This window comes from Ursus americanus, chromosome 8 (genome assembly GCF_024610735.1).
Source record: "Ursus americanus isolate L20-20 chromosome 8, mUrsAme1.1.p, whole genome shotgun sequence".
Classification (NCBI taxonomy): Eukaryota; Metazoa; Chordata; class Mammalia; order Carnivora; family Ursidae; genus Ursus; species Ursus americanus.
The window spans coordinates 50467998-50490700 of NC_142134.1; the positions used below are offsets into that span (position 1 = coordinate 50467998).

Consider the following 22703-nt stretch of genomic DNA (forward strand, 5'->3'; position numbering starts at 1 on the left):
ACGGTGCCTGGCTTCTAGCAGGTGCACAGTAAATACCGGCTGAGTAAATAATGGATGAACTGGAATGAGAAGTAGCCAATGTTTCACTCTAAAGTGATACCCCAACTTAGGGGTAATTTTTAAAGTTGGAATATCACCACATACAGTGTGCCAGGCCTACTGGAATCACCTGGGGAGCTTTGAAAAATACAGATGACTGGGCCCTGCCCCCAGCGATTCTGATTTATTTGCTATGGAACATGCTTGGTATTTTTAAATCCTAAAGGGTACCCAGGGTTGAGAGCGACTGGTATAAAAGATGAAGACTTTTAGACTGTGCCTGAAAACAAACCAAATTAATATGAATGAGATGAGACTCCAAGCAAGGAAGAAATTTAATAAAAACAAGACATTAAAACTCATTATATCAGAATCATAATTTTCTAGTTTCCTTGTGATGCAAGTCCAGAGGCATCAGAAGTACCATTGTTATAAAACAGGTAAATATTGGAAAGAGTATTTAGTAAGCTGCAAATAAGCAACCTTATGCACAGGAAACTAACACCTAACTGCAAAGCTTTAGAACTCATATTCCATTTTTCTTTTAAATGTATATCATTCTTTGTAATTAAAAATTACTTTAAATTTAAAAGATCTTGGATGAATATATATATATATATATCAATATATATCAGTGGTTACTAATAGAGGTACGTTTCAGTGACTTTTTCTCTCTGTTGCTCTATTTCTATTTTTAAAATTTATATATTATTTTTTACATGTTTACATATATTACTTGATAGATCTGTTACACTTGCATGTACATTACTATAAATATAAGTCAAAAAAATGTATAGCTCCAGACTGAATGCTTGTGGCCTCCCACAATTCATATGCTGAAACCCTAACACTCAAGGTGGTAGTATTAGGAGCGGTGCCTTTGGTAGGTGATTGGTGCCTGAGACTCAAGAGACCTTCCTCACCCCACCCACCAAGTGAAGACACCGCGAGGCAGCGATCCATGAACCAGGAAGTGGGTTCTCACCAGACACCTTGATCTTGGACCTGCAGCCTCCAGAGCAGTGAGAAATACATTTCTGGTGTTTACAAGCCACCCAGTCTCTGGTGGCCAGCCAGAGCACCCCACGTGACCGAAAGCAGCCATCCTTCCATATGCATTTACACTGTTTTACAACGGACACGTAGTATATTCGTACTTAGAAAAAATATAGATTGAAGATAGGAATAGATTCGGAGAGAAAATAAATGTTCGTTAGGGACAAGCACCACTTGTCTCCGTTCACACCATAAGCCAGCTGCAACACGAAGCCACACAAAGTTTGGATTTAACTGCTTTTGTCCCACGTGTGCTTTACCTTTTGTGACAACACCAACTCCACCTTTCCACTCATCTCATTTTCCAGTTTCTTCTGGTCTTTTTCTTCTGGCACATCGTTCTTCAGTTGGGGGCTGGAGGAAAACTCCACAAAGGGCACGGTCGGGCTGCATTGAGTCACAGTTGTTGTAAAATGCTGGGGCTCTGCAATGGAGTTACGTTCAGAAACATAAAAAAGAAGATGAGAACCATATAAAGGACCATTTATCCTGCGATGCCATGAAGTCCGTTGCGTACATATCCTGCCCTGGGCCATAAGGAGGTGGATTGCAGGGTGATGAGAAGTAGTAAAGAGCCTAAGATGCCAGAATTTTCTAGGCTCTTTCAAGACATAAAATCAATCAATCACACAACACAAAACACATCAAAGGACCCCACTATGGAAAATATAAGTTCTTAGTAAGAGTCACGGTTTCCACATGAGTAACACTACATGAGACAAAATGTTGACACAAAATATTATGGGAGGCGGGTTGGGTGGGAAAACATTTAAAGACAGTTTTTATCCAAATGACTGAGTGGCAGCCTGAGTCTTTCTTCCATATTTCAATTCTCCCTTTAAATAGTACATTTTCATAATGGGAATGGGTTAAGGATTGCATGGTATATATAATGCAATGAAAATAAAGTGTTCTCTGATATATAAGGAAGAACTAGGTATAGTCTAGAGTGAGGGGGCATATCAAAATGTGGAGGTGCCATCTAGTTTGAAAAAGTGTATGCTAAAATTGTTAGTAATGACATTTAATTTATTTTAAAATACTTTGGTATTTAGACGAGGGTAAGAGGTTTTTTATGTTTGCCAAAAGACGAAATGTGTTAAAAGTATTGAGAAACATTACTTTAGGGAACAGTGGGTCTCTGTTCATACTCACTGTCCATATTGGTGGCATTATTTTATTCTTTTAAACTATTCACCAACTTTTTCATTTTAGCGTCTATTTTATGATATATTTTTTATTTATATCTTATCTGATGATGTTCTGTGTGTTAAAATAGGACCCTCAGTTTTTAGCATCATTTATTTGGGGAAATATAACCTTTATGATGATGGAGATACACTTTCAAAAAACCAAAAAATACCACCGTAGCAAAAAAGCATGGGCTCCTGTTTCTACAGCAAGATAAATCATGTGGTCAGGATTTCCCCGGGAAGCCTCTAGGTGGCAGCACAATCACACCAGTTTCAGAGCCTTGATTAACCACCTATCTATGGCTCAGTGGGAGAAATTCTTGACTATTTTCAGTGTATCTTAACAGTTATCACGATCTACTTTAAAAGTAGTTTGTCAGGGAACAAACCTGATGAGGCAAGTTCTGTATTCCCTTTCTGGGTTTTTTCGCCATCATTCTCATCCTCTTGACTGTTCGGTTCAGTTTCCTCAGTGGTTGCCTGAAAAGAAAAAGATTTTTTTTCCCCGTTGAATAAATTATCTCTTTGAAAGTTCTAAAAGGTAAAAGATTTCTTTCCTTCTTTTTGAATTGTAATTTTTAGGCCAATGGGGTAAGTTGCCTATATGAATTCATTCTTTTCCCATTTCCTAGGTAGCCTTACGGGGAAAAGCTGGACTGGCTGGAAGGAGATAGTCTGTGAAGGAGAAGAGGGGTCACATGAGGTCACATGCACCCACCACCTCCCAATCTCCCCTGACCGCCTCAGATGCACATCCCGCTTTTCCCTTCCCAACACGACTGAATTTTCAAAATCAGCACCTAACTTGCTCCCAAATGCCTTTAAAGTTGGCTTAGGATCATATTACCAGTGAAAAAAAATTTTTTTAAGGTTACAATTAACCTTTTAGTAGCTTGTCTTCAGCACAGACGGCTCTGACCGTGAGCACTGTGGATTTCATTCTTGATGTTCGCTTTCCCTCTGGGCTCTCAAGAACTCTCTATTACCTGATTTCTCATTCTCTCTCTCTCTCTCTACTGAACTTCAACTATTTTCCACCACCGGTGTGACTCACCCTCAAGCGTATCAATTATTCTCATGTGTTCACCATTATGTTCTCTACCCATTTATGAGCTGCATTTCCATCTCCAGCCCAAGCGCCCATCAAAGCTTCAGTCTGGCACACTGGTGTCATGGCAAATGACCCACACTCAACATGGTAAAAGTGACCCTCAAATAAGCCCCTCCTCCGAATCGCACAATTTCTGTTTATGACATTAGTTCTCCAGGACACAAATTAAACTCTGAAGTGTTTCCTGACTCAAATCTCCTGAGTGCCCATCATTTGCCAAGTCCTACCAAGATTCTCACACAATAGTTTTCATATCCATCTCTTCCTTTCTGTTTCTATAAGCTAGGGTCTGAGTTGATCCTTGACTCCCATGTTCTTCCAGTAAGGGGTCTCTCTGATTTGGCTCTTGCTGTCTAATACACCTGACACATCACCATGATGTTCATTTCTTTTAATAGTACCTCAGTTAGTCACTTTTATGCCTGTGTTCCTCTCTCAGAAGTGATTCAGTTTATCTGTTTTATGCTTCATAAAATTGATAACATTAAAAAAATTTGGAACAACCTAAATGTCTAACAATTGGAGAATGGTTGAATGAATTATGGTATATCCGTAGAAGGAAATATTATGTAGTCATAAAAAATGGTATTGAACAATAGTTAATGATATGTGAAAATACTTATTATCTAATGTTAAGTCAAAAAATGTAAATTGTATAGCCAGATGATATCTACATATGTAAGATTTTGTATATGCTATATTTATACATAAATATACCTAATACATATACAAAAATGTCTATAAAAACACAGTAAGGAAATATAGCAAAATGTTAACAGTGATTATTTTTTTTAAAAAGATTTTATTTATTTATTTGACAGAGAGAGAGACAGCCAGCAAGAGAGGGAACACAAGCAGGGGGAGTGGGAGAGGAAGAAGCAAGCTCCCAGCAGAGCAGGGAGCCCGATGCAGGACTCGATCCCAGGACCCTGGGATCACGCCCTGAGCTGAAGGCAGACGCTTAACGACTGAGCCACCCAGGCGGCCCAACAGTGATTATTTTTAATGTGCTTAAATTTTGGATGACTTTTTCTTCTTTATAAATATATTTTCTGTATTCCAAAATGTTCCCCGATGACTATGTATTGCTTCTGGTTCAGAAAACAAAATCAATGCAATTTTACATTATCCTTAGTTGGGAGCCAATTGATTGCAGAGTAATTTCAAAATTATCCCACTGATATTATTAGTTGCTTGATAAAAGTAAAGAGAAGGATGATGAAATACTGGCTAGAATATACCTAAATAACCAAAGAAAACAAATTAATGACTATTATCTTTTTTCGTAATAGTGTCTTATTGTAAAGGGCTAAAGTTGAATTTTTAAAATATGTATGAAGTACTTAATACATATTAAAAGGTTTCAAGATAAATATTAAAATCGGTTTCAGCAAAGGCATTATTAAATACTTTATAAAATATCCCTATGGGTTCTCAAAAAGCTGTGAATTTATTGGTGTCTTATAAGTATATATATTTTACTCATAAATCAAAATTTGTCTTTCAACTAACCAAAATGAAAGCCCTTTATAGTTAATGCATTGGTGGAAACTGTTTTTGAATTCTTTAAAAACAAAGAAACTTTATGAAAAAAATCCAAGAATGGTTTGACATATGCAGATCACATAAAAAAATGTGATACCCATATTAATAAAACAAGGATAAAAATCATATGCTCATCTCAATAGACGCAGAAAAAGCATTTGACAAAGTCAACATCTCTTCCTGATAACAAAGCTCTCAACAAAGTAGGTATAGAAGAATGTACCTAAACATAACAAAGGCCATATTTGACAAGCTCAAAACTAACATCGTATTTACTGGTGAAAAGCTCAAAGCCTTTCCTCTAGGATCAGGAACAAGATAAGGGTGCCCACTCTCCCCACTTCTATTCAACATAGTGCTGGTAGTCCTAGCCAGAGCAATTAGGCAAGAAAAAGAAATAAAAGGCATCCAAATAGGAAAGGACAAGGCAAAATTATTTGTTTGCAGATAACATGCTCTTATATACAGAAAATGCTAAAGACTCCACCAAAAAAACTGTTAAAACTAATAAATGAATTCAGTAAAGTTGCAGGATACAAAATCAACATGTAACTATCCAAAAAAGAAGAAAACAATCCCATTTACAATAGCATTGAAAAGAATGAGATACTTAGAAATAAATTTAACCAAGGTGAGAGATCTGTGCACTCAAAACTAAAACATTGATGAAAGAATGGAGAAGACACAAGTCAATAGAAAGATAGATTGCGTTCATGGATTGGAAGAATTAACATTGTTAAAATGTCCATACTACCCAAAGCAATCTACAGATTCAATGCAATCCCTATCAAAATTCCAACGGCATTATTCACAGAAAATTTTTAAAAACTCTAAAATTCATATGAAACACAGGAGACCCCAAATAGCTAAAGCATTCTTGAGCAAGAAGAGCAAAACTAGAGGCATCATACTTCCTGATTTCAAATTATATTAGTAAGCTATAGTAATCAAAACAGTATGGTACTATCATAAAAATAGGCACATAGATCAATGGAATAGACTAGAGAGCCCAGAAACCAACCCACGGTTTTATGGTCAAATAATTTTTGACAAGGGCACCAAGAACACAAAATGGATAAAGGATTTCTTCAATAAATGGTGTTGGGAAAACTGGATCTTTATGTATGAAAGAATGAAATTTGATTTTTATCTTACGTCATACACAAAAATCAACGTCTAACTGCAAAACTCCCAGAAGAAAGCAGTGGAAAAGCTCCTTGGCACTGGTCTCAACAATGATTTTTTGGATTTGACACCAAAAGCACAGGCAACAAAAGCAAAAATAAACAAGTGGGATCAGAATAAACTAAAAAGTTCTTCACAGCAGAAGAAATAATTAACAGAATGAAGGGGTAATCTATAGAGTGGGAAAAATATTTACAAATCATACCTCCAATAAAGAATTAATATCCAAAATACAAAACACAATGCACATTCTTACAACTCCACAGCAAAAAAAACCCCCAAAAACAAAACAAAACAAAAAACCCAACACAAAACAACAATAACAACAACAAAAAACTAAAGCAAATAATCCAATTAAAAATAGTTAAACAGGTATATGAAAAGATGCTCCACATCACTAATTATCAGGGAAATCAAAATTACAATGAGATATCACCTCACACCTGTTAGGGATGGCTATTGCTAAAAAGCCAAAGGTAGTAAGTGGTGTCAAGGATGTGGAGAAAAGTGAATTCTTGTACACGGATGGTGGGAATGTAAGTTGGTATAGCCATTGTGGAAATCAGTGTGGAGGCTTCTCAAACAATTAAAAATAAAAAAAATTAAAAACAGAACTATCATATGATCTAGTGATTTCACCTCTGGGTATATATCCAAAGAAAATGAAATCACTATCACAAAGAGCTATTTGCACTACCATGTTCATTGCAGCATTATTCACAATAGCGAAGATATGGAAACAATCTAAAGGCTGATGGATGAATTGATAAAGAAAATGTGATATATAAATATTTATGTATAATGTCACACATAAATAAATGTGACATATAAGTATTATATACAAATATTCACATATGTATAATTTGTTTCTACATACAAATAAATATCTCTTATCTATACACACACACACACACACACACACACACGACACAATGGAATATTACTGAGCTATAAGAAAGAAGGAAATCCTACCATTTGCAACATGGATGAACCTGGAGAACATTATGCTAAGTGAAATAAGCCAGACATAGAAAGACAAATATTGCATGATCTCAGTTACATGTGGAATCTAAAAAATTAAAATTAAAAGAGACGAATTTGTAGCAACAGAGAGTAGAGTGGCAGTTACCACAGGCTGGGACATGGGGGGGAAGGGGAAGGAAAAAAAAGGAGAATGGTTGTTGCTAGCGTCTGGGGGAGGGGGTCATGGGGAGTTATTGTTTAATGGGTAAAGAGTTTTGGTTTTGCAAGATGAGAAGAGTTCTGGAGATGGATGGTGGTGACGGTTGCACATTATGAATGTACTTAATATCACTGAAGTGTACACATAAAAATGGTTAAGAGAGTCAATTTTATGTGTAATTTACCACAATAAAAAAATTGGGGAAAAAAAAACCATTGTAAAAAATAAATAAATAAAAATGGTTTGCAAATTTTCTCAGCTTAAAAAAAAAAGCACAAAGAAACTTTAGGCAACAAGTCTTCCAAGCTTCTAAAAGATTTTACAGTAACATCTAGTGGCAAAAATGTGTTTTTTTTTCTTTTGGAGGATGGGGTGATTTTGAAATCCTCATAATTAGATGGGCATTTCTAATGACGGATTACCATATATCAGTTCTGGAAGAACATAATATTAAGTTAAAATTAAGGGCGTCTGGGTGGCTCAGTTGGTTAAGCATATGCCTTCAGCTCAGGTCATGACCCCAGGGTCCTGGGATGGAGTCCCCGTACTGGGCTCCCTGCTCAGCGGGGAGTCGGCTCTTCCCTCTTCCTCTACCCCTCCCCCTGTTCATTTTCTCTTTCTCTCTTGCTTTCTCAAATAAATAAATAAAATATTTTTAAAAAATTAAAATTAAAACGTACTTTTAAAACCCTAGGCAGGAAATAAGCATCATATTTATATTGTTTGATGGATTCTGTAACTTTTTAAAAATTAACAAGCCTGAGTTGAACCCCTTTAAGGAGACTTAATGAGTGAAAATAGTGAAATAAGCCAAAGTCTCTTTTATTATATATGTTACATGTACATGTTGTATATGTGTTTACATTGTTATATGAATGACTGACATAATAGCAGCATTTGAAGATCAACCAGCCTAGCATTACGAAAGAATAAGTTAGATTTTACAATTTAACACACTCCCCCACCACACAGATAGAAATATTAATATGTGACAGTATTTTTGTTTTATGATGTCCATATATAAAATACTATCAGAAATACTAATATTTTAGGTTGTCCCCCAAATTGATTACATTACAGAAAACGATCTGAGGTTGGAAAACAGATTTGCAGATTTAAATATTGATGAATAATGCTTTTGAGAATGCTGGTGTTTCCAATTACTAGAAACAAGATAAGTAATTACAGAAACCAGGCCAAACCCTCCCCACTTCAAAAATGAACAAAGAAATGGGCATAACTTATTAAATCTCGGATGCCATCAATTCTAAGTTGTATTATTTTAGGTACTAGTAAGAAAGAAAATACACTGTTAAATATGATACACTGTTGATTGTAAGATACACACTGCTTTAGATACATTCAAATGTGGAAAGTGTGCCACTCGGAATGAAGGGAATAATTCATGAAGTCCTTTAGACATAATTTATAATGCAAAGGAGACAAAATCCTCAAGCACTACTCACCACGGGTTATTTTACGAGCCTATCACATTCCAGTAAGATTTTACTTATGCATGACTAATGGAGCACTTCCATTTCCAAGAATTTTCAGATTTCTGAGTGCCTTTCTCTATGGCTTACCACTCAAACCCTGAGCTCCCTGAGGACCCTATTTATCTTCCCTTAAAATGATGCTTTGGAGGTTCCTACTGCAGTGACTGTAGCCTCCTTCGATACTCACAGGATTTACCATGAGTCAGCTGTGGGGCACCTGACAGGGATTAGCTCACTTGATGCTCACGGCAAGCTTAGAAGGTATGTATCAAGATGATTCTCTTTATACAGGTGAGGGACGTGTGGCCAAGGAGGCTACGTGGCTTACACAGGGTCACCGCTAGTCGGCAGGGGGTGGGGACCGTTCCCAGTGCCAAAAACCTCCCGCTCTGTCATCTGGGTTTGGACTCCCACCCACCTCTACGTCGGCCCCACGTATTTCAAGGTTTTGACTGTTAAGACACAATACAAGAACCCGAGAGTCCCCAAGCTGATTGCTGAAATGATTCAAACTGCCTTTTCCACTCCCTTTCTTTCTCATCCATTCGTTCTGCAAAAGAGGAGAACTCTCTGGAATCTCTCAGAACGGGAGGCAATCCAGCTAAGTCGCCGCTTTCGACGGCAGCCTGAGACCAGACTGCCCCCAGCCACCCCCCCGCCTTGGGGCTTTCCACCCAGCCCAGGATCTGAGGGGTCTGAGGTGCACGCAGCACAGTACCCGGCATAGAGCAGATGTGTAAGCCATGCCAGGTAAGCAAATATGCTATGCATTATTTACGGAATTTATACTCCCAAGCTTACTTTAAATACATACTAGCCACCCAAATCAGGCTATTAGCTAGCAAAATATTCAGGGTAAATTAAGAGGAAAAGCAAGCTATGACCCAATTTGAATAACATGAGCCCATTAAAAAAAATATTTTATATGCACTAAGATAAAAGAGAAGGGTACACATTTACAAAAAAAAAATCGGCTGGAGCAGTATGTAGTTTATATTTTCTTTATATTTCCCTGTGTTCTGCAATATGTACAGACTACAGTTGACTCCTGAACAAAGGTGGGGTTCGGGGCACCAACCCTTCTGCACATTCGCGTGTAACTTTGACTCCTCCAAACTTAACTACTAATAGTCTATTGATGACCAGAGACCTTACCGATAACATAAACAGTCGATTAACACATATTTTGTGTGTTATATGTATTCCATACACATTCTTAAAATGAAGTGAGCTAGAGAAAAGAAAATGTTACTAAGAAAATCATAAGGAACAGACATGTACTACTGTGTATTTTGAAAAAAGTCCGCATATAAGAGGACCCATGCTGTTCAGGAGTCAACAGTGTATATAACCAAGGGAAATCCCCAAAGTCATTAATTAACTTGTGTCTGGCTATCGCCTCTTGGAGGTTTGTTATTTTTGTACTCACATCACTACTTCAAAGGAAATGAGTTCAAAATCGGCAGTTTTAACCAGTCTTAATAGACTCCGAAATTTGCCTGAAAGTAATCCACCTTGCTGGAAAAGGCACTTTCTGACCTATGCTTTCCTTTGGTTTCAGCTGAACAGGGAGATGCCTTCCCTTCTCCGACTGGTAACATTGTCTCAAGAATATAAGAACAGATCCCTGGGCCTGAGTAAATGAGAACACAGACAGGCTCCAGGGGCCCAAGTTGGAGCTGGCTTCTCCTTGACTGAGAACGCCATCCAAACTATCTCCAGTGCCAGACTGCGCCCGGAGGCCACAGGTGGGAGGTTGCAGTTTCCTGGCCCGAGAGGAGCATAGTCTAGCCACAAAAGCTACCTAGCATCTGGCAGCTCATCCTAACAAGGATCTCCTTGGTGGGTTGGCCCAGAGAGGGATACTGGAGAAGCAACTGGAAATACAAAGCAAGGAGAGTAGGAATCGTTCTGAGACCCAGAGCTTGGGTGGTCCTGTTTCCAGGACGGAGGAACGATGAGAAGTTGGGCTGTTCACTTAACTTCTAGGGGTTGGAAGATGTGATCCCCAACGTCCTTTCCTGAGCTTCTCTTCTGTGACTGAGTGATTTCCTGGCTTCGGTCTCGAATAACTTCTCTGGACGGAAGCCTGGAAAATCAGTCTATTTATGTGTTGGCACCATGACCCAGGTGTCACATATGCCATGCATGTGTTTCCCCTTTCACTTTTATACCTCTGAGTATCTATTTTCACGGGGTGAAAGAGGATCTACATGGAGAATCAGACTCTCCATTCCTTAGACTTTTTCTTCTTGCCTAAACTTTTCAAACCCACAGTATGAGGCTCTGGTCCAGGTAGGATGGGCTAGTCTTGATTTTATTTTTTTATTGTCTCTGATGTATGCTTTTTTGAAGTCTGTAAATGCTTCTGTACCTAAATATCTTTAATGACTTTTTATTTAATTTACAATTTATTCTCTTACAATGACTTCTAGATGGAGAAAACCAGTTTCTCAAGAAATGTCTGTTGACATTTGACATCTGAAAAGAATGTGCAGTTGGTCTCAGTTGTAAGGAAAACAGCACCTACTCAAATGCCTTCCCCCAGCTCTCACTGAAAAATGAAATGTTTCAAGAAAGATCTGATTGTCTGTTTTCCTGGATCAGACGGCATTAGTACAGTACTGGATTTTCAAGAGGAAGTCCTAGAGCTGATATTATCAAGGTTGGAAAAACAGACCTACCTTATTACTTAGTTTGAGAAAAGCAGATGAAATAGTTTAGAAATCTCCTAGCGAAGTTTGGCCCTTGGTCAATGAGGGAGAATTGCCACAGATCTGGTAGGAAGGGGCTGGCCAGCAGGGGGCCCTGCATGATATCACCTGGCACGAGTTTGTAGGTGGGAGCTGACCAGCAGGGTCTAGGTGGCAGAGGGAAGCCAGAATTGGGAAAGAGGGAATAACAGGACCACAGGAGCATCTGCAAGGGCAATCATCTTCTGGAAAACGCTATTCACATCTGCATGTTTCTTAGTGAATTACAGCTGGAACAATGGTCGAGCTGAGCTGGACGATGACAAGAAATTCATCCCATTTGTTTGAAATTCACACCTGTGCAAGATGGTGATTTTGATGATCCTGCTTTAACCGGAGAAACCTGATACATACCACTTTTCAGGGCTTCTGAAAAATATATTGTAACTTTCTCCCATTTGTTGTATGATCATATTAAAAATAACAAGGGCACCTCTGCCTGTGAGTCTAATGTCATGCCAAGTGCTCTCTAGACAGGAATTCTCACACGAACCATCAGATGCATATACTATTATTATCTTTGTATTTAATATCAACTGAGGCTCAGGTGGGGTTAGATCTTTGATGACTGCATGGAGTACTCTTGGTACTTTAGAAAAGGGTCATTTTTGGTACCACAGAGGAAGGAAGAGATTCAAATACAAATACAACTCAGAGCGGATCAAGAAAACACTGGACTAGCTTTGAGGGAGACAAACATCTCTCTGTAGGTTACTGAGCTGGATACATTCATCATCAGCTAAGAAGAGCTTCCAACTGATTTTCTAATCCTGGATTCCAGGAGTCTGTATTTGTGCTATGACAAGATGTTTTTTTACAGAAGCCAATATTTTAAAATGCAAAATAAAAAAAGTATTAGGTTTCTGCTGGGAAATATCTCAGGGATAAGCAGGTAAGGCCACGGGAGATGGGGTCCCTCTGCTTGGAGTATGTAGCTCCCTAGTCACCCTCATCACCTCTGAGCCCTGGGACCCCCTCTTGGAATCTTCTCCTGGCTTCCTCCCCACCGTCCAAGCCTTTGCTTCTGCTGTTCCCCACATGTGGAATAGCCTGCTCCATTCCAATGCAAATCCCACACTTAAGGTCAAGTTTCAAAACCGCATCCCACACAAACCCCGTTCCCACTAACCCCAACCTATAATGATCTTACCTGTCCTTTGCAATCTTATATCCCTCTAGTCTTCTGACCCTATTATCTAGCACTTAATTAAATTTTATTTTATACACTTTTCTGGTTGCTTTATGAAAACTGCCTTCCCGGAAAGTTTATGAGGTTTTTTTTTTGGTTTTGTTTCTTTTCCCTGTTTCAAAAATTGGAAAGAGAGTAGTCCTTAATTTATGCTTATTGGTTGACAGGCAAGCATCGGCAAGGGAACTGCTGTCACGGTGTCATTATCTTCAAGGTGATTCAGCTAAGGATGGTCTGGAGTTTGCCGGTATCAACAGACACAGCCAGGGTATTAAAAATACAATAGTAACAAGCCTACCTTAATTGATGTCCATTTCTAAAGTGAGAGAGCAATGGTCCCAAGAGTTTTAAATGAGGAAGGTGAGGTAGAAAGAAACCAAAGGGAGGACATAATATTGCACAAAAATGGTTGTGCTGGCCCAAGAGGCTGACAGTCCAACCTCGCCCTGTCCCCCACTACTGCAGTCTTGTGGTTGTCCTCCTCGGCCGCGCGGCCTCACGGTCTGAACGAACGCTCCTGCCTACGGCTGCCGTGCCCTTTGAGCAGTTCCAGCTCGCCCTGGACAACTGTGACATTTTGGCGGTGGGGGAGGCTACTCCTCTGTAAAGAGTGTATCTGTTGGGAATGCAATTTTTGGAAGAAAGACACCATTTAAAAAGAACACTATTCCTTTGACAGCCCTGCAGAACGGGGCAAATGAATGAGAAAACAGCACATCAAGTCCGAGCTGGTCTCGGGCCCTGGGAGGCTCTGAGGCGCAGCCCCCCTGTTTTAGGCTGGTCCCCCCATTTTGCCATGACCAATTAATTCCACCACTTCAACGGGAATATACTGGCTGTAACACAGTCAAGAAATGCTTTTCTTGGAGTACGGGGAAGGAAGTAAGACGAGGAGTAGGTTTATTGGGAGAAGAGATTCTTTTCAAATGACTCCTGGGATAACACATTCGGGATGGAAAACTTTTGGTGTCATAAGTTGTAAGTGAGTATGAAGGCTGTTTTAATAATGAGCCAACATTTTGTGTAGTACAGCTAAGCACTTGGCTTACAGTGTAACAGATGTATACAGGTAGTTATCTACCCAGAAAATACTGTCATAGCCCCGCCATTGTTGCGTCAAGAGCCTGAAGTACTAGAGACAGGGTAAAGGAAGGCTATTTCCTATTCAGAACCACTAGGCTTCGGAACTAGAAATTACTCCAAACTAGACAGTTTTTCTTTTCTTCCTCCCTCCCTCCCTCCCTATCTCCCTTCCTCCCTCCTTTCCTTCCTCTTTTTCCTTCTTCCCTCCCTCCCTCCCTTCCTTGTTTTTTAAGATTTATTTATTTGAGAGAGAGAGCACATACAGGTGGGGGAGAGGGAGGGGGAGAGAGAATCTCAAGCAGACTCCATGCTGAGCACGGAGCCTGACGCAGGGGTCAACCTCATGACCCTGAGATCATGATCTGAGCCAAAACCAAGAGTTGAACACCTAACTGACTATGCCACCCAGGCACCCCCAAACTAGGCAGTTATTTTAAGTAAGACATATATAAAGGAAGAGACTCCCAGGCTTTTCCAAGAGTTTGGACCTGCATCTTGAGACTGCCCGGGATTAGCCTCGTTCAGGGAAAGAAAGTCCGCCAGGCCACCTTTTGTTTGGAGTTCTTCTTGTTATACTTGTATACATTTCTAATGTAACATGATTTCTTTCAGATCATCTAATTTTGCTTCTATTAAAACAAGATACTTCTAGGGATATGCAATCAATGTGAAATATTTCAATCCATCTTCTCTTGGCCTTTAGGGAGTTTAACTACTATTAAAGTGGAAAAGGGCTGTCATTAAAAAGAGAACAGGCTATTTAAAATTTTTTTTTGCTTATTGTAAAAATAAGAAAATGACTAATTATTAAGAATGAGTATATTTTTAAAGGGAGGCTATCCTGCTCTACAAACCAACCAACCCCCTTTCTTCTGTTTTAGGGGTCCTCCGCTTAATCCCACAGGTAAAGCTTTTTTCCCCAAAGGGTTAAAAACTTAGAACAAGAGAGATTAAATAGTTGGTTTAAGAAGTTTCGGCATCATACCATCTAGTCTCTTCATTTATTCCTTTAACTTCTATCAAGAATCAAATCTATTCATCCAAGGGCAGGGTTTCCCTCAAACTCAAGCAACAAAATGGTCAGAGGGCAGAACTGATGAGAGATAGGAAGTAGACATGTGCCTGATAGCAGAGCCCTCAGGATTTGTTCTTATAATTAATCTGCTGGGCCTGAGTAAGCCCTGTGTACCTTTATTATGTGGCAAGTGTCATGGGACAAGCATGGCGCCAACACTGTTGCTTTCCCAAAGTATAATGAGAAAGAGCTGCGCTCAATGGTATGTGCAAAGGGCCTGTGACCCTAGTAGACAAACTGAGTCATAGAAAAGTATTGATAAGGGAACTTAAGAAATGCTTATCACTAAGTCTGGCAAAAGACAAATTTAAGAACAGAATTACTAACTGTCCCAGAAAAGCAATTCTACCACTATAATGTCTAATTAATTATAGAAACTTCTAATTTAAAATTAAGAGCATGGGGGCGCCTGGGTGGCACAGCGGTTAAGCGTCTGCCTTCGGCTCAGGGCGTGATCCTGGCGTTATGGGATCGAGCCCCACATCAGGCTCCTCTGCTGTGAGCCTGCTTCTTCCTCTCCCACTCCTCCTGCTTGTGTTCCCTCTCTCGCTGGCTATCTCTGTCTCTGTCAAATAAATAAATAAAATCTAAAAAAAAAATAAAAATAAAAAAAAATAAAATTAAGAGCATGTGTTGACCAGTAAAGTTCCCATGCTAATAGCAAAACTCAATATTTCATCTTATGATAATTAGTAAAACTCTTCAGAGATGATAACATTTATGCAAATGAAAAGTGAAATTAAATTCTACGTTGAGAGACTCAGCATTTGCCTGGATCACAAAACTTTGCTCCTGGAGACCAGTAAACATGTTACCATGGTGAGGAAATTATTTTGGTTTATTCCGCTTTGAAACTCCTTCATAGGACTTGAGCACCATGGGGAAGAACTGTATCCTCTCAGCTCCTCTGAGAAAACACATTTTATTCTTCAAAAGACAAATCCCAGAATGAAACGACCATTATCTTACACCATATACAAAAATAAATTCAAAATAGATTAGGGGCTTAAATGTAATACCTAAAACCATAAAATACTTTGAAGAAATTATAGGCAGTAAGTTCTTTGACATTTGTCTTAGTAGTATTTGTTTGGACCAGTCTCCTCAGGCTAGGGCAACAAAAGCTAAAATTGAAAAAATGGGATTACATCAAACTGAAAAGCTTTTGTACAGCAAAGGAAACCATCAACAAATGAAAAGGCAACCTACTGAATGGGAGAAGATATCTGTAAGTTATATATCTGATACGGGGTTAATATCTGAAATATATAAAAAAAACTTATATGACTTAATATTAAAAAAAACTGATTTAAAAATGGGCAGAGGACTTGAATAGATACTTTCCCAAAGAAGACATACAGATGGCCAACAGGCACTTGAAAAGATGTTCAACATCACTTATCATCAGGGAAATGCAAATCAAAATCACAATGAGATTTTGACTGACTCCTGTCAGATTGGCTACTATCAAAAAGACAAAAAATAAGAGTTGGCAAGGATGTAGAGGAAAGGGAAACTTTTTGCACTGTTGATGGAAATGCAAATGGTGCACCCACTGTGGAAAACAGTACAGAGAGTCCTCAAAAAATTAAAAATAGAACCATTATATGATCTAAGAATTCCACTTCTGGGTATTTATCCAAAGAAAATGAAAACACCAATTTAAAGAGATATATACATCCCTATGTTCATTGCAGCATTATTTACAATAGCCAAGATATGTGACAAGGACAGCTAAGTGTCCATTGATAGATGAATGGATAAATAAGATGTGGTATATATAGGGGGCGCCTGGGTGGCACAGCAGTTAAGCGTCTGCCTTCGGCTCAGGGCGTGATCCTGGCGTTGTGGGATCGAGCCCCACATCAGGCTCTTCCACTATGAGCCTGTTTCTTCCTCTCCCACTCCCCCTGCTTGTGTTCCCTCTCTCGCTGGCTGTCTCTATCTCTGTCGAATAAATAAATAAAATCTTTAAAAAAAAAAAAAGATGTGGTATATATATACAACGGACTATCACTTAGCCATGAAAAAGGAGATCTTGCCATTTGTGACAACATAGATGGACCTAGAGGGTATTATGTTAAGTGAAATAGGTCAGACAGAGAAAGACAAATACTGTATGCAGAATCTAAAAAACAAGGGAAAGACAAAACAGACTCATAGATAATGGAAACAAACTGTTTGTTACCAGAGGGGGGTGGGGTTTGGGGACAGGTAAAATAATTAAAGGGATAAAGAGATACAAACTCCCAGTTATAAAATAAACAAGTCATGGGGATATAATGTGCAGATAGGGAATACAGTCGATGATATTGTAATAACTTTGTATGGTGGTGGATGGTAACTGGACTTATTGTGGGGATCACTTGTAATGTGTAAAAATATCGAATCACTATGATGTACACCTGAAATTAATAGGGTATGATATGTCAATTATATGATAACTAGAAAAAAAAGGTAAGAGATTAGAAGGTATCTTCAGAGATACAAAAAATAAGATCTAGTCCACTGGTGAGTTTAGCTCTCTGGGTCTTCCAGCTCAGCCTTGGAGCGGGAAGACAAGTTTCCCTCTGGGTCAAACCCTTCTAGGCTCTGGGGGATAAAATCGCGACAGCTTCCCCAAACCTTTGTAATTTCAACCCAAACACTATCAGTGAAAACTGCTGCAATCAGCTTCTGGTGAGGATGAAGAAGGTTGTGCAGAGCCCAGCTTGCACCCTAAAAGCTGGGCTGTGTTCTGTGGTCATGAAAGTTTGGGTCTGAGCCGCAAAACCAGCATGAACCCTTCTGGTGAGAGATCTGAGTAAGTGTAATCTTCCTGACTCTATTATACATTCCAAACCAACAAATAGAACAGAATATTGAGTTTTCTCTTCTGCTATTCTTGAACCACCCTACATTTTTCAGCTTGGCTATTCGATAGTTGCTTCCAATTGCTCTGAATTTAAGGGGCTAAGGTAATAAAACATTTTATTGCTTTTAAGGGGTTTTTTTTGTTCATTTTAGCTAATGAGATAGATACCCTTTTAAACATATTGTCAAGGATGGAAAGCCAGGTTCTTAGGGCACCAGTCATTTTCACACTGTATTAACAAGTCTGAAGGGGAACAGATTGGGGGGGAAGGTATTTTAGAGATGTATTTATTTTTCTGTAACACTAGATACCAAGAATGTGAAGACAAATAAAAGTTTCTCTTATTCATAAGTGATAATATAACTTCTATTATCCCCCAAAGTTAGGGTTGAATTGTGTCTCCCCACCGCACCCCAAATTCATATGTTCTAGTCCTAACTCCTAGTACCTCAGAACGGGACCTTCCTTGGAAATAGTATCATTGCAGATACAATGAGTTAGGTGCAGTCATACTGGACTGGAGTGGGCCCCTAATCAAGGATGACTGGTGTCCTTCTAAAAAGGGGAGACTTGGACACAGACAAGTCCACAGAGGGAATGCCATGTGAAGAAGAAGGCAGAGATCAGGGGGATGCTTCTACAAGCCAAGGAATGCCAGAGATTGCTAGCAAACGGCCAGAAACCAGTGGAGAGGCGTGGAACAGAGTCTCCCTCACAGCCAACGGGAGGAACCACCCCTGCCAATACCTTGATTTTGGACGTCTGGCTAGCACGACTACGAGACAATTAATTTCTGATGTTTAAGCCCCTCTGTTGGTGGCACTTTGCCATGGTAGCCTTAGCAAAATAATATACCCACAGAAAGAGAGACGATGGTTATCAAGACCTACTGATTTTTCAAAACAGATGCTTTCACAGTGGAATTATCCCCAAAAGGAAAAGAAAAGTGCGTTCTTACTCTCAGTTCTTGGGGAACAGAATTTGGCTTCTTTATGTTGATCTCAATGCTATTGTTGCCTTGTTTGAGCTCCACTGGCGCCCCATGCACTCTGGCCACGCCTTCAAACATCTGGGATTTGGTTAACGAGGGGGCAAGTGCCACTGTGGGACCTTCTTTCTCCTTCTCCTTGTCACCGTGAACTGTTTCTCCATTCATGCTGACTTTCCCATCTACCTATAAGAAACACAAGGAACAAAAACCACATGCTATTTCCCAACGGAAGACTATGCCAAAATAACACATTTAGAGTCACAGTAAAACATTATCATTTATTAATCACATTCCAGGAAAAAAATAAGGTCTCTTGTCTGCTTCTATCAGTTCTAGAAATTAGGGCTCCTATAAATGACCTCTCTAAGGTCCTCTTTAAAAGGTTGTTAATCTTCTCAGGCCCCTTCACTTTGGATTAAATTTCATGTTTGCCTTACTTGGGGTGTGCTCTTATTTTAAAGTGTAGGCTCTGAAACTAATAATACACTACCTGTTTATTAATTGATTGTAAATAAAATTAAAAAAAATAAAGTGTAGAAAATTAAGGAATCTTAAGTATATACATACCACATACTTGGGTTGTAGTACGTCTTCATTTAAATTTTGAATGCTATTCCACGATTTTGAGATTTTTTTTTCTGGTTAGCCTATATATTAGGTGGAACCCACCTCAGATCAGGAATCTTTTAGGTTACCCCGTGGTAAGGGGGCAATGGGTACATATTTGTAAGCTATGGCCCGATGCTCTGCTCTATCACAGTAAATCCCTATTTCCAGTTAATTTTACAATCCCAATTTTTTCAAGAACCAAAGGCCATACACATTAAAGTATTTGTGTTTTGTACCCATGTCTAGGGAAGGTGGTAAAAGCAAGAAAGGAGGAGTAGAGACGGTGGTTAGTTAGTCTGGCTTATTGAAAGGCATCGAGAACTCTTTATCTTTAAGTCTGAGGCAATGTATACAGTGGTTATGGGAGGAAGGTCTGCCATCAGACAGCCTCAGATTCCATCCCGGCTCTACCATTTAAAAGCCACATAATCTTCAACAAGTGTCTTATTCTTGGTGCTCATTTTCCCCACCTACCAAGTTTATAATAACTGCATCTCCCTCATAGTGCCGTTGAGGGGATTTTATGGATTAACATATGTACAGAGTTTAGAACAGAATCTGGCACATTTTATGTATACGAATATTAGCTATTATTATTATGAGGATTTCTAAAATCCTTCAAAAGGAATCATGGAAGGCCAGATATTAGTTCTAGTTTATTTACCTTAAGCAGATGGCTTACATAATTTATTGTCTGTGATCCATAAGAAAGAAACTTAAATCACAACTGCACACACCCACATAAATACAGCTGAAAGAGGAGTTTTGCAAAACAGTATTTACTTTTATTATGTGTGATGTACCAGACTTTTTTTTCTTGTATTTTACTTTATTTAAAAAAGTGCTGATACCAGGCCACTAAATTGGTTTCACTGCCTTAGGGGTGCCTGCGTGGCTCAGTTGGTTAAGCATCTGCCTTCGGCTCAGGTCATGATCTCAGGGCCCTGGGATCGAGCCCCACATCAGGCTCCCTGCTCAGTGGGGAGCCTGCTTCTCCCTCTCCCCACTGCTCGTGCTCTCTCTTGCTCTCTCTCTCAAATAAATAAAATCTTAAAAAAGAAGAGAAAAACACTGCCTTAAATTTGCTTTTCCTTTACCCTTAATTCTGTTGTCCTGGGAAACTGTCTCTGTCTCCCTCACTCTGCCCTAGCCACAAGAAAACACACACACACACACACACACACACACACACACACACACACACACACATCTCTCAGAGTTTCTGTCCTGCCATTGTCTGGTAACAACTTTCCACATACTACCTTTGACCATAACAGGGTCCACCCACTCAGTGGTGGGGCTGTGAATGGGGCTGAGAGCCATCAATGCCTGTGGTGGGTCAAGGGCTCATTGGCGGCCAACAGTGACCCCCAGCTCAAAATGATCTCTGCTAAGTTCTTCTCCGCATCCTTCCATGAATGCTCTTGCTGAGGCCTTTTACACTGTTTTTGCCACAACGGTGAGAGACAGAGTTGCCTCAGGGCCAAACTCTTGCCATCAAGTCCTGCCATAATTCTTCTGTTTCAATGATCACCTTGCACTATTTATATAAAGGAGGGGACGTGGACATCTGGATTATCTGATCAGATGCCTCGGACACCAAGTTGAGTAAATGTATTCCCTACCCCGGTGTGGGCCACCTCAACATCAAACCTTCCTTCGTGAAACATCACAGACAGTTCTCGGTCGTGGGCCTTAGGTGAAGGACAGCTGGTGCCACACCTGTGTGGGATACTAAGCATGTCTGGGGACACGCTTATCTACGTGCGAGCCTGCGTGATGAGTAGCTCATTTTCTCAGGAAGAATTCATGTATATATTCAATAAGAACTTGCTGAGTGCCCACTATGTGCTGGGCACCGATGCCAGGCTCCCAGGATGAAGCCGTGAACAACAAAGGCACAGCCTCAGCCCTTTGAGGGACACACATCTCAACTCAACCCAGATGAGACATCCAGGACTTCTTTTGTTCAATGGAAACCTAAGGCACAGACTTTTAAGATCCATTCTGAGTTATTTAAGCAACAGTCAGAAAGTGTATATACGGTTTGGTTCCCTCTGAAATTCAATAGGAAGATACATGACATCACACTGCTCGATTAGTTTAGCCAAGCAAACTTTCTTTATAGTCATGTGCCCGTGTCTCCTGCTGATGAATTCCACCTCTGTCTTCTATTAAGAACCCATGTGGTGTGCAGGACAAGGAGAACTGATTTTTCTTTGTAGTCAAAAGAGCTTAAGCCAAAGAACGAGTGCTTCCTCGTGATGTGAGGAAAAACACTGGAATGTGAGGAAGTGAAAAGATGTTTGGTTGTCATAGGTTCTTTGGTTCTGGAACATTACTTTACACATTCATTGGTAGGAAACAACCTAGTTTCTTTCCCCTTAAAAAATATTTTTAAAAACTCGTCTCATCTGAGAATCAAGTACATCCCATGCTCCTATGTGTTCCTTGTATTATTCCTTTTTTGCAATTGTAGCATCTTTTTGGACATGAGGTCCAATTCTTTAAAAAGAAGAGGGAGCTGCATATACTTCTACTTAAACCACAGGCAATGACAGTTTTGTTTTGAGGAGTTTGCCATACCTCCACAGAGCTGGAGATCCCTAGGCTTTTACTAAATTAAGGGTTTGTTACCACTACTGTAGAGAGACCACGCCATTATATCAAACTGGAAAATAAACTTTGCTCCTTTCACTATTTGCAAACCAAATCTCCTGAGACTATAAACTTCGCAATCCTAAATGGTAACACATTTTACTTTCATTTGATAAACATAATTGCATCTTCCTGGGGCAAGATGCTTCCTTCTGTTGATTCCCTGGGGTTGAGGTTTGGTTCTCCTCTTAAGGAATGCGTCCTACCTTAAAGGTCTTCAGAACCTCTTGAGAGTTTTTGGGCTGGGAGTAAGGCTTGGGTGTCAGCATAGGCACTGCTTTGGGGGTGACAGTTTTGCTTGGAGACCCAATGCCTGCTGACATGCTGGTATCCAGAACGCTGGTCCGAGCGATGGTGGTCTCCACGGTGGCAGTGAATTTGGGTGGGGGCAGTGACTGTCGCCGCAGGTACTTCATGGGGCTAGGGTCGTTCAGGAAGGGGGTTAAATTTGGCTCTGTGGAATGGCTTCTTTCCAGAATTTTTGGCATCTCCAAGCGTTCGAGAACAGCCTCGCTGATGGTGAACCTCTCAATGTACTGTTGAAGGATCCCCTCTGCCTCCTCCTGGGACCGTGCGTTCTTATAGGCCTCATGCAACTCCCTCTCTCTCCGCTCTCTAAAGGATGAGCATGGGAGGGGAAACAATCACAGAGTCAACAGTCACAAAAATCACAAAGAAGACCT

General features: G+C 39.8%; 1 protein-coding gene across 25 annotated transcripts in view; it reads right to left on the minus strand.

Annotated features, from left to right (window-relative positions):
* LIMCH1 (LIM and calponin homology domains 1) overlaps nucleotides 1-22703 on the minus strand; it is a 320508-nt gene that overhangs the window by 33448 nt on the left and 264357 nt on the right. For all 25 annotated transcript variants that reach the window (XM_087864173.1, XM_087864172.1, XM_045816044.2 and 22 more), the window contains 4 exons: nucleotides 22227-22635; nucleotides 18721-18936; nucleotides 2678-2768; nucleotides 1356-1519 (listed from right to left, as the gene is read on the minus strand). In XM_087864173.1, the coding sequence (XP_087720299.1) occupies nucleotides 1356-1519; nucleotides 2678-2768; nucleotides 18721-18936; nucleotides 22227-22635 (880 nt within the window). The remainder of the gene's footprint in view (nucleotides 1-1355; nucleotides 1520-2677; nucleotides 2769-18720; nucleotides 18937-22226; nucleotides 22636-22703) is intronic.